The sequence below is a fragment of the Prionailurus viverrinus genome, chromosome C1 (genome assembly GCF_022837055.1).
Source record: "Prionailurus viverrinus isolate Anna chromosome C1, UM_Priviv_1.0, whole genome shotgun sequence".
Taxonomy (NCBI): Eukaryota; Metazoa; Chordata; class Mammalia; order Carnivora; family Felidae; genus Prionailurus; species Prionailurus viverrinus.
The window spans coordinates 162,817,114-162,829,564 of NC_062568.1; the positions used below are offsets into that span (position 1 = coordinate 162,817,114).

Genomic DNA, 12,451 nt, shown 5'->3' on the forward strand with positions numbered 1-12,451 from the left:
TAAGCATATTTCTCCTTAGAAAAGTAATATGAATAGTAACTTGCAATTTAAAAATCGCATTTGAAAGTCCACATAGAAACCACCTAATCTGCAAACTTAAGGGATGCAGGTGCTTTGCCATAGGTTCAATGCTTAGAAGAAAAGGGATGAGGGAAATATTGTGTAATAGAATCATATGTGGATTAATAATCACCTGCATGAAAATACCAGTGTCTCAAAAGGCTGATTTATTTCATCTTTACTAAACATACCTTTTGTGCTGTACAATCAATAATAAGTTACTTTCTCTAAAATATAAGCAACCTTATCCAGCAGCAATTTGATTAATATAACAAATGATACTTTTTTTTTTTCTAATAAACATCAGATTTTAATTGAAAGCAATTTCCTTGGGGGACAAAAAAGCCCATTGAATTGAGGCTGTGGATGTGGCTGACACTCCCCACAGCAGGCTGAGTTCCAGCCACACTAGCTGTTAGTTACTGGGGAAGAGAGAGATGTAGAGTCACAATTGAATAAGAAAAGTATTTGTCCTTAGTGTTCTGTTATGAAATCAAATGAGAGCAAGGTCCTAGGTTGCCCCTTGGCCTGGTTCAAAGTGAATAAGGGGATGGCCGAAGGGAGTACACTTGAAGGAGAGGACAAGAGCAGTAGAGTGCTCACCTCTGGAGCCTGGGGAATTACCAAGCTTGCCTGTAGAATTTGCCTGGGAAGCTGCTTCCAGACTAAGCCTTCAGATGCGAACTTTGTGCCCGGCCAGATGGAGGTGCTAAAAGATATTATTTGACCAATAAGGCACTATGTTGACAAGAGTTTATTAGATATGGTACAAAACCCCCAAAGGAACATAATACTCTGACACATTTAATTCAATAATCAATTCCACTCATATTTCCAAAAGGTACCCTTTATATTTTAGAGAAGGCAGCACTTTGTCTCTGGGTAAAAGTCTAATTTAAAGGTTTCTATCATATCCTCGAGGGCAGTTGAGGAGTGGAGGGTGGCTGAAAGTGTGGGTCGGGGAGGGAGAGTTTGGGGTGGAGGGTAATCTACTTTTACCATCGATGCCAGCACCTAAAAATTTTGCTGCCTCACTTTAAATTTTTATAGCCTTATCTTCCCCCTTCCAGCTCCCCCTCCCACCACCATGTGCAAAAACTGCTAAGATGACAATTTTCCCTATCTCCCCAGTAAGTGTGTCTGCAGAAGTAGAAGTACCATAACCTGGGGTACAGCAAGCTCAGCCATTTGAAATAAAACTTTGCAGTACTAATGTTTTTGTAACTGCTTTCATATTGTAATGATATTTTTCCAAGCACTGGTTTTATTTGATCTTAAATACCTTTTTGGGAAAGTCCAGTGAGCTGACTCTAATAAAATCATGCTATTGAAAAAAGGTTTAAGTAGAATGTTCAGAATAAATTACAAAACTGCATGCAAGAATACCAGCTAGTGCTGCAATAAAAAGCTGAAAATGAGTATTCTTGCAATATATTTTAAAGAAGTAGTATACTTTTTTTGTCCATTTTTTTTCATTGAATGTTTCATAACAGAATGCCTCCATGTCGTGAAAGGAGGGAAGTGCATACCAAATGAACAAACTGCGGAAAAAATTGCATTTAAGGGAAAAAAAAATCTTGACTTTTTGGGGAAGTATAGAATATATTTCATTTCATTTTCAATAACTGTTGGAAGATAATAGAAAATGTAATTTCTTTCCATTTGCTGTGCCAAAATACTTAAATTACATCATACTTATCCTGTCATATTTTTCCCCCAACATATTCAGGACTCTTTAATGGATTTTGCATTCCTTATGTATGCACTAAGGAATGGATCTGCTTTAAAAGACAGAGATGTCCACTAGTAGGAATCTGAGGGACACTGTTGGATGACCTGAGTGGAAAACACAGGCAATTGTTTATCTGACTCTCTAATGGTGAAGCAGAAATAAGGAGCTCATGAGAGAGAGAAGTGAGTATATCCTCTTAATTATTCTTGAAATCCTAGTTCCAAAAGAAGTTATCAGCCCCTTCCTTAATCCTTCCATCCCACAGGACAGTCTCACAAAAATTGGATGCTGAAAGAGCAAAGGACTATGGATGATTAATTTCCCATGTGTTACCACAGTACCTGCCATCTGAGAGTCTACTGTGTTCTGGGCATTGAGTCAAGCATTGAGCTTCGGGTTCTATAAGAAACGATATTTATGTATATCAGATTAATTTATAAACCCAAGGAGTGCCGGGGTGGCTCAGTCGGTTGAGCGACCGACTTCGGCTCAGGCCATGATCTCATAGTTTGTGAGTTTGAGCCCCGCGTTGGGCTCTGTGCTGACAGCTCAGAGCCTGGAGCTTGCTTCTGATTCTCTGTCTCCCTCTCTCTCTGCCCCTCCCCCACTCATGCTCTGTCTCTGTCTCAGAAATAAATAAACATAAAAAAAAAAAACTTATAAACCCAAACACTTCTTTCACCTCCAAGTAAAACAAAAGCAATGATTCCCAACCTATGGAAAGAAACTGGAACAAAGAAGAGGTGGCCATAGCATGATGGACAAAATCTAGAATATGATGGACACTGTTGGTGGCCTACCCAGCATTCCTTCTCCCCATCCATCTTCCTTCCTAATAGAACCTGATTTTGTTCAGGAATCCATTTCTCCTACACACAGCCATGCACTCCAGAAGAATCTGACCCATCTGCTTCTAAGATGCAGATTGACTAGTCATGAGCAACTGTTTCCCCTTTGCCATTGTTGAGTTTGAGAAAGAGCAGGGGACTCTGTCTGACCAATGAAGTGGGAGAAAACGTCTAATGGGGCTCCTTCAGAGAAGAGTTTTTTGCCAACCAAAGAAGTAGCGTCTGTTTTTCCCTCTGGAGATTTTGTTGTCTGGATATGATTCCTAAAAGCATAGCTGCCACTCTGCTCAGGATGAACTAATACCAGTGGTGGCAAAAATAATGCTGGATTAGTTTTCTAGAGCTGCTTAACAAAGTACCACAAACTGGGTGTCTTAAACCAACAAAAATTTATTGTCTCACAGTTTGGGAGGCTAGAAACCCAAAATCAAGGTGTCACCAGGGCCATGCACTCTGATGGCTTTAGGAATGAACACTTCCTTGCCTCTTCTAGCATCTGGTATTTGCTGGCAGTCCTTGATGTTCCTTGTCTTGTAGATACATCTCTCCAATCATATGGCTGTCCTTTCCCTCTGTGTCTTCAAGTTTCTTCCCTTGTGAATGTCTGTCTCTTTGTCCAAATATTCCTTTTGTAAAAACATTAGACACATTGGATTAGAGACCATTGTAATAACGTCATTTTAACTTGATTCGCTCTGTAAAAACGCTTTTTACAAATGTCACATTCTGAGGTACTAGGGGTTACAACTTTAACATATTTGGGGTGGGGGACACAGTGCAACCCCCACATTGCCCAACTAAGGTTGGATAGGCTTTGATGACATCATTGAGCTCTGAGCCAACCAACTCTAAAATCTATCCTCAGATTTTACCCATTTGTGGGATATGGAGTATGTGAGAACCCCTTTTTGCATTTTTTAAGTCATTGTGTATTGTAGCTGAGTTCACCTTTGTTGATGCAACAGATGTTGGATAAAAACAATCCTCATTCCACCATTTAATAGCTGTATGTCCTTGGGAAAAAATTACTCTCTGAGAATACTTTCTGTATCTCTAAATTGAGTCAAATGTTATCTCAGAGTTGCCACAAAGATTGATGAGATAATGCACTGAAACAGCATTATACAGAAAAGGTGCTCAGTAGGCTGCTGTTAGGCTCTTTTTAAAAACTACCCATGTGACATTGGAAGAATAAAAACAATACCATGCAATCTAGTTTTAAAGGGACTAATGAGAACCCATAGTTCTTGATGGTTGTTACAGTTCAAAGTATATCATTTTGTCCAAGGTCTTCACTTAGGCATTCTGCATCTGTCCAAGCCTCTTTGAGGCCTTTGTGACAGTCACCATTTATGAGAGGCATATGACCTTAATGGCCAAAACCATGGGCTCTTGAGTCAGACCACATGGGTTCAAATCTTGGTTCTGCCCATATCTATGTATGACCTGGGGCAAGTTATTTAACCTCTCTGTGCCTTGGTTTTCTCATCTATAAAAAAGGGGGAATGGCAATGATGACAATGGTTTCTTAAAGTATTCTTAAGAGGAATCAAAAGACATAGGTGATTAGTACACTGTCTAGCATGTGGTGGGCAAGTTAAACATACACGCTTTTTCCTTTCAATCTCTATTTTTGCCTGCACTCATCTTGAGATGCTACACCAGTGGTTTTCAACCTTCAATGTGTGTGTGAGAAGCACCTGTTATGCTTGTTATAAATACAGATCCAAGCATTGTCCCTCCCGAATCCAGAAATTTGGATCCAGTAGGTCTGAGAGGCACTTGTAACAAACACCCCAGATCACATATTGAGAAACTGTCTACTCTTTCTGATTGGAAATTTCCAACTCAGGAGATTTAGAAGGAGTTATTCATCTTGGAGATATGTACTTCTCTTATCCCCCCTATTAGTCTGAAAGCTTCTGGAGGGCAGAGGCATTATCTTTATGTCCCTCCCCCCTACCACATGTCTAGCACAGTACTTTGCTCACAGTAACTCAGAAGTGTTTACTAAATCAATTTACAGTAATCTCAGATGACCTAGAAACTGAAGTGGTCAGAGAGAAAGAGGATAGAAATCAAGCAGAAGGAAGACAGGCTCAGTTAGCTGTTTAGTAATTCTAAGAGATTCTGTTGGGACAGCTGTTCTGAACCAGCCCCAGCACCAGTTTTTGTTTTTGTAAGCCACGAACAGTGTGACCCTGGATGGTGGAGTTGCTAGGAAGTTCTGGGATTCTAGGCTGGCTTTACTTAGACTTTTACCAGCCTGGGACACAGCCCCCTGAGCCTAGAACAAACCTTTATACTGGGTGTAGGAGGAGAAGGGGGAAAGATGCCAAAAGAAGAGCTTAATTTGGGCTTCTTATTGTTACTAGGTCACTTAACTAACTAAATTTAGCTCTCTTAGGGGCAGTTTCAACAAAGAACATTTACAGGGCTGTTTTGTAAACTAATTAATGTTAATATATACAACAGTATTTAGCTGCTATCTATTGAATGACCATATGGACCAGCTGTTTTTCATGTATTATATCATTAAATTCTCAATAACTCATGCAACTAATATTTGTTGAGTATCTCCTATGTACCAGGTTATCCACCAACAGCTGATATGATATTCTCATTAATATACATGTAACTGTATTTCATGTATGCCTATTTATAGAGAGAAATTTCCTAGAAAGACTGGGAGGCTGATAATATAAAGCGCTGGGACAATATCTGGTACATACCAAGCAATTAATTTAAGCCACTATCATCATCATCATCATCAACTATAGAGTATACACACTGTCACTGAAAATGGTTCTTTCTGGAAACATTCTGGGTGAATATTTCTTCCTTTTGTTTATTTGTACTTACTAAATGTTCTACAGTAAGTATGCGTGCTATGCTAATGCAAATAAAAATTATGTTTTATAAGTTTAAAGGTATTTCCCTTCTGAATCCACACATAAAAATCACAGTCTTTGACAGCACCACCTAGTGGTTCCAACAGAGTGTGACTGAAGAAGATCCATTTTTTCCCACCCACTTCTTCTGGGCACATTGTCAGAGACACTACTTCATATCAAAACCCATAGGAGGAGAGCTTGTGATATGTTCCAACTTCACACAGTATCCTACATAATGTTTGGCCAATGACTGGTATCCTTATCCTGGTATTATCCTGGTATTTCTGACCTTATTGGTCTTAGAACTATTTTTTCATAATGGGATGATTTTATTTCTTAAAAGACTTCGATTTTGACACCTTTTCTCATGGAAATACAGTTTAGGAACCCAGTGACATCTATAACACACATGTAAATATTTTGTTTTATAAATATTCTTATAGCTAGAGATATAAAAATTACTAAGCAAAGATAAGCTTAAGAGTATAAAAAGCATTTATTGAGGACCTACTGAGTGCCAGTCATCATGCAGTGCTGCAGTGAAAAGCTGAATAAAACAGACTCCTTGTCCTCAATAAGCTGTTATGGGAGACTGATGTTTAATGCAATGCACTGTGACACAGCAACTCATACATGAGCTCATTTGCTTATTCAACAAGTATTTATTGAGCATGTACTATGTAACAAGCACTGTACAGGGGAAATAGAAATGAAACTGCACTGGGGAAATAGAAATGAAAGAAATAAAGTCCCTGCTTATAGAGTTTACAATCTAATGGAGAGATAATAAAACAATGAATATAAGATATAGTTGTGATAATAAATGCTACCAAAAATATAATAATAAAGTGAGTTAAAGGAAATAGAATATCAGGGTTGCTGCTTATATAGGAGAGTCAGTGAAAGCCTCTCTGAACAGGGGATATTTGAGAAGAGATGGGGAGGTGGTAAGGGAGCAAGCCATGCAGGGGTGGTAGCATATGAAAAGGTCCAGAGGTGGGAATGTGCCCCATGCATTGACAGAATAGCAAGAAGTTCCATATGGCTGAGCAAAATGAACTAGGGAGAAAATCGTAGTTGATGAATTTGTACTACAATTTGTAGGACCTTGTTGGTGATGGTAAAGACCTTTAATTTGATTCAAGGGCTAATGGTAAATCATTGGCAGCTTTTGAGCAGAGGAGTGACACCTTCTGACGTACATTTTAAAATATCATTTAGCTGCTAAGTAGATATTAGACTGCAGGAGGATAAGAGCAGAAACATAGCATGCAATAATCAAGTGAACAAATATCTGTGAAATAAGTGAATGTATGGATAAGATAATAAAAGTAGAACAGAAGAGCCTTAGTGTTATAAAGAAAGTTTATAACACTATGCCTCAGCTATGCCTTAGTGTTATAAAGAAAGTTTCCTCGTTGGAGGTGAGACCTAAACAGGGATTTGCTTTTTATTTTCAGGTTTGAATTTTTTGGCAAGGAGTGTTCTTCCATTAGGAGACCCGTAATATCAATGTCTCTCTTTTGTGATGTTAACAGCTTAATAAATGCCCAAATCAATTCATTCATTAGTGGTTGCAAAATGGTGATATTCTCATTCTGTCTTTTCATTTATATTTATTAGGTGGAATGCGTTTATAAAAAGAACCTTTCTTTCCTTCATCTTCTATTCACTTGCCCAGTTGTATAATTCACATAGAAAAGGCAAGACAAATGCTTGATTTTTTACTTTATTTTCAGTTTCCAGAATGAGTTGGTTGACTAGCATCTTTCCGTAGTGACCAATTGCTTGCTTGTTTTCTCCCTCTTTTTCTTTCTTTCTCCCTCAATTCCTCTTCTCTCTCTCGATCTCTCTTATCCTCTCTCTTTTACACATTTCCTCTCTCTCCTTTCTGTCTCTTCCTTTCCCCTCCCCTCCCTTCCCCTTCCCTTCCCTTCCCTTCCCTTCCCTTCCCTTTCCTTTCCTTTCCTTCCCCTCTCCTGCCCTTTCTTTCTCTGTTTTTTTCATTCTCTCTTTTTAAATTTTTTTATTATTTAAATTTTTTTTGAGAGAGAGAGTGACAGAGAGAGCATGCGCATGAACGGGATAGGGACAGAGAGAGAGGGAGGGAGAGAATCCCAAGCAAGCTGCCTGCTGTCAACACAGAACCTTACATGGGGTTTGAACCCACAAACCATGAGATCATGACCTGAGCCAAAATCAAGAGTTGGACGCTTAACCAACTGAGCCACCCAGGCGCTCCTTATTCTCTTATTATTATTATGAATTTATGATTTTAAACATATCTGAAGGGCTTTAATCAGTTGTTGCAGTTATTACCCGTAGGGATGCTTAAATTGTCCCATCTTTGGTCAAGTTGGCTGCTGAACCATTTTGATGGAACCCTATTATCTTCTCATTGCTTCCTTGCTACCTGATATAAGCTGTGATGAGCTTGATATGTAATTTTCCTATCCCTAACTTAGAATCCACCTTTTCTCTAAGGAGTCCTGATTCTTTTTTATATAGTATTAGAGATACTATTAGGGCACCACAATCTGAGCAGTAGAGGTGGAATTGTTATTTCTGGGTTGGCCATTGTTTCTTGGACAGAGTGTGAATTTTTTTTTTTTATTTAACATACAGTGCAATATTGTTTTCAGGAGTAGAATTCAGTGATTCATCACTTACATTCAACACCCAGTGCTCATCAGAACAAGTGCTCTCCTTAATACACACCACCCGACTAACCCGTTCCCTACCCACTTCCCTCCATCAAGAGGGAAGTTTTCTATCATTAAGAGTCTTTTGTGATTTGTTTCTCTCTCTCTTCATCCCCCTCCCCTTTCCCATATGTTCATCTGCTTTGTTTCTTAAATTCCACATTGAGTGGAATCATATGGTGTTTCTCTAATTGACTTAATTCGTTTAGCAAAGTACATTCTAGCTCCATCCACATCATTGCAAATGGCAAGATTTCATTCTTTTTGATGGCTCAGTAATATTCCATTGTATATATATATATATATATATATATATATATATATATATATATATACCATGTCTTCTTTATCCATTAGTCAATGGACATTTGGCTCTCTCCCTTGGCTATTGTTGAAATTTTTTAAATGAAATTATGATTTCATATTGATAATTCTAATTTAAATGAGATTTTTTACTCCTTTTTCCCACACTGATAGTCTCAATTTGCAACAACTCCAAAAATTATAGAATTACAATAACCTTTAATTACCAGTTTGCTTTATTTCCCCAGAATACACACAACAGTCTCATAATTAACAATAGCAACAGTACTATCAATAACATGTTTACTGTAAATAGTTTAAGATTCTTTTTCAGTTCTTTTTGTCCTAAGGGTATCTCTCCATAGGGGTATACAGGCAAGTTACAGACATAAAGTCGTGGAAGCATGCATGTCATGGGGCTTTACAGTTTGCAATGGAAGCAGACATTTAAGAAGGGATTATAAGGTAGTAAGTGTTACAAAAGAAAAATAGGGAGCAAAGTGAGGTTCTATCTGGAGGCTCAAGGATGTCCTCCCTGAGATAGTGAGGCGTAAGCAGGGATCTGAGGGCTAGGTTGGAATTAACTAAGCAGAGTATGGGCACAAGGTGGGGAGAGAGTGTTCGAGAAAAAGAAGTTCCTTAAAGGGACTTATAAAGTGCTCTGCAAATAAAATGCTAAAACTGTAACTACAACTGTAGTTTTGTAGAATATTCTTTTTAAATTGCATTTTCCAAAAATCAGAAGGATTTCTGGCTCCTCTTTGAAAGTAGTTTTCAAGCCAGAAGTCACATAGAAGGTAACCATTGCACAGAGCCATAGACATGCTTTCTTTGAAACCCAAAAGCACATTGCTTGGTTTAATCATCCATTTTATTTATCGTACCTAACTTCCATTTCTGAAAGTAAAAGCCTCAGAGCATAAGGACTTGCCCCTATTAAGAGTATTTAAAAAGAAGAGCTTCAGAGGGTGAAGGGCATTCCCTGGGAGGTTCCAGGGAGCATATGAGATTGCAGAAGACCCAAAATAGTAATAATAATGATACTGGGGCCTGTTCTGTGAGTGGCACTGTATTAGGAACTTAACATACATCAACTGTGGTCCTCAAAGCAACTCTGTAATTTAGGTAATATTATGACATTGCAGATCTAAGAAATCTGAGAATCAGAGACCGTATAAGGCAAAGTTCAAAGTTACATAACTAAGTACAAAGGCCAAGAATCGAATTCAGGTCTGCCTGATTCTAAAATCAATATTCTACCCATTACTTACCGAATTTCATTATTTTATTCTCCAGAGACATCGCTTGAGTATGAAAACTGTAGTTTATAAAATAAATTATATTAGCCTAGACTCACATCTCATGTGTAAGGAATACTCATTATAAAAACTAACATTTGGGGGGCGCCTGGGTGGCGCAGTCGGTTAAGCGTCCGACTTCAGCCAGGTCACTATCTCGCGGTCCGTGAGTTCGAGCCCCGCGTCAGGCTCTGGGCTGATGGCTCGGAGCCTGGAGCCTGTTTCCGATGCTGTGTCTCCCTCTCTCTCTGCCCCTCCCCGTTCATGCTCTGTCTCTCTCTGTCCCAAAATAAATAAACGTTGAAAAAAAAAAAAATTAAAAAAAAAAAAAAACAAAAAACTAACATTTGGTTTATCCTTTATAGGTTACAGTGATATCCTTTTCTAATTTGATTGGTCTTCATTCTTCCCATCTTACAGAGGAGAAAACTGAGACTCACAAAGGCGTTAACTTGCCCAGCTAATAAGTGAAAGAACTGGGATTTCAACCCAAGTCTTCTGACTTCAAATCACAAATGGTTCCCATTCTTGGTCATCCTGGTTCTACTCACTAGACATCAGAATGAGGACAGAAATGAAAACTTGAGAAGAAAAATCAATAAGGAAAAAAAGTTCACAATTGCACTCCCCCCCATGATGATGCCACTTATCAACAAAATCTCACTGTTTATGAAAATGACTATTAAAAAAAAAACTTAAAAAATCTTCACTTAAAATCACTAGGTGAAAAATCTTCAAATTCAGTACCTTACTTAGCATTGTAGCAAAAAATGAGAACATAAGACTCTGTTTTCTTAATTTTTCAGTAAATCTAAAACTGCTCTGACAAATAAAGTCAACTTTAAAATAGAGAGGGGTGCCTGGATGGCTCAGTCGGTTGGGCGTCTGACTTCGGCTCAGGCATGAACTCGCGGTCGTGAGTTTGAGCCCCGCATTGGGCTCTGTGCTGACAGCTCAGAGCCTGGAGCCTGCTTCAGATTCTGTGTCTCCCTCTATCTCTGACTCTCTCTCTCTCTCTCTCAGAAATAAACATTTAAAAAATTAAATAAATAAATAAATAAATAAATGAGAAAAGAACATGATCTCTCAATGCATACATTCTTTACTTTTTTCTTTGCTAAATAATTTTGCTGAAAAGGAACAAAATTTACTTGCTTTTGATGAGATTGTACTTACTGGTCTCTCTTATATAAGAAGTCCATTCTAGGGGTGCCTGGGTGGCTCAGTCAGTTAAGCATCCCACTTCGGCTCAGGTCATGATCTCGCAGTTTGTGAGTTCAAGCCCTGCGTCGGGCTCTGAGCTGACAGCTCAGAGCCTGGAGCCTGCTTCGGATTCTGTGTCTCGCTCTGTCTCTGCCCCTCCCCTGCTCACGCTCTCTCTCTGTCTCAAAAATAAATAAAACATTTAAAAAAAAAAGAAGTCCATTCTAGGTTTTGGAGTCAGATTGTCTTGGGCTCAGACCTTGGCTTTGTGCATCCCTGGCTTCAGTTTTCTCACTGGTAACTCCCTTGAGTTGGGGTTGTGGGGATGAGGTGACATAATACAGGCCAGGCACTTAGCCCAGTGCCTCAGCCACCATAAATACTCAGTAAACTGCCGCTGATCTTCATTGATGTGCCAACCTCTCACTGTGGGTTAAAGGTTGGAATTTGGAAATGGGAAAATGTTTTTAAAAAACAAAAACAGAAACCCTTTAATCTCAATCATGAGTTCATTTTCTTAAATAACAAAAATCACTAATCCAATTCTAATTTCTGTATTTGAAATGCCAGAGACAAATAATGCAAAATGAATTGCTGTTTTTATCCTGTTGCTTAAATTAAAATCTCAGATGGAAAAAAAAATCATTTTGCCTTTTTAAAAGTAGAGAACATGTTTGCAATGTCTTCATCAATCTATGAGGCAGAAAACACTATAATACACAGTTTCACCGACTCAGGACCATGAAATCTCTGTTCCAAAGCATCAGCATAACCCATCCAGCTGCTGCAGTGTAGCTGTGAATCTATGCAGGGGAGTCTCTCAGGACCACCAAGATTCTCACACATCTGGATCTTGCTCACTGGCAACTGAGCCTGATATTTGCCGTTTTGGTACACGCAGTGTCACTAGGGCAATCCACTTAGCAACTCGCAGATTTTGTTCCACGGTAGAAATACCAGTGCTGAATTCTCCTCAAATCACTATGCACCAGCCACAAGGCCATTTGCTATTTTTAATCAATTTTAATTGTTCTGAAAACTGGCAATACCTCTGTTTTCAAATCACAATAGCAGCTACCACACTTGAAGCTATATGAACTGTTGTTGCCTTCCACACACTTGAGGGGGCGCAGTGGAGTTTGGCAGAAGGATATAAATTTTTTAAATTTTAAATTTTAAAAATTGTAAATGATGTGATATTAGACTTTGGTTCTGTGGGTTAACCAGTTTGCATCCCAAATTGTCCTTGACTTCCCTTCCTTCCCCAGTCTCAACTGCTGGTGTTCTGTTCTGCTTCTTTTAGCATCTGCCCCATGTAGTAGGTTAACAGTAAATATGAACTTTTTAAAAAGCAAGTATATTTGCTCCTTTTTTGCAATACTATTTGGGAGTGACAATAGAAAGGAAATAA

At 38.6% G+C, this 12,451-nt stretch overlaps 1 protein-coding gene across 2 annotated transcripts in view; it reads right to left on the reverse strand.

Moving 5' to 3' along the window:
• Positions 1 to 3,051: 3,051 nt before the first annotated feature.
• ATG4C (autophagy related 4C cysteine peptidase) overlaps positions 3,052 to 12,451 on the reverse strand; it is a 153,431-nt gene continuing 144,031 nt past the window's right edge. The window contains exon 11 of one of the 2 annotated variants that reach the window (XM_047872261.1): positions 3,052 to 3,266. In XM_047872261.1, coding sequence (XP_047728217.1) covers positions 3,192 to 3,266 — 75 coding nt within the window. In that variant the 3' untranslated portion in view covers positions 3,052 to 3,191. The remainder of the gene's footprint in view (positions 3,267 to 12,451) is intronic. The other variant, XM_047872259.1, reaches the window with a different exon arrangement.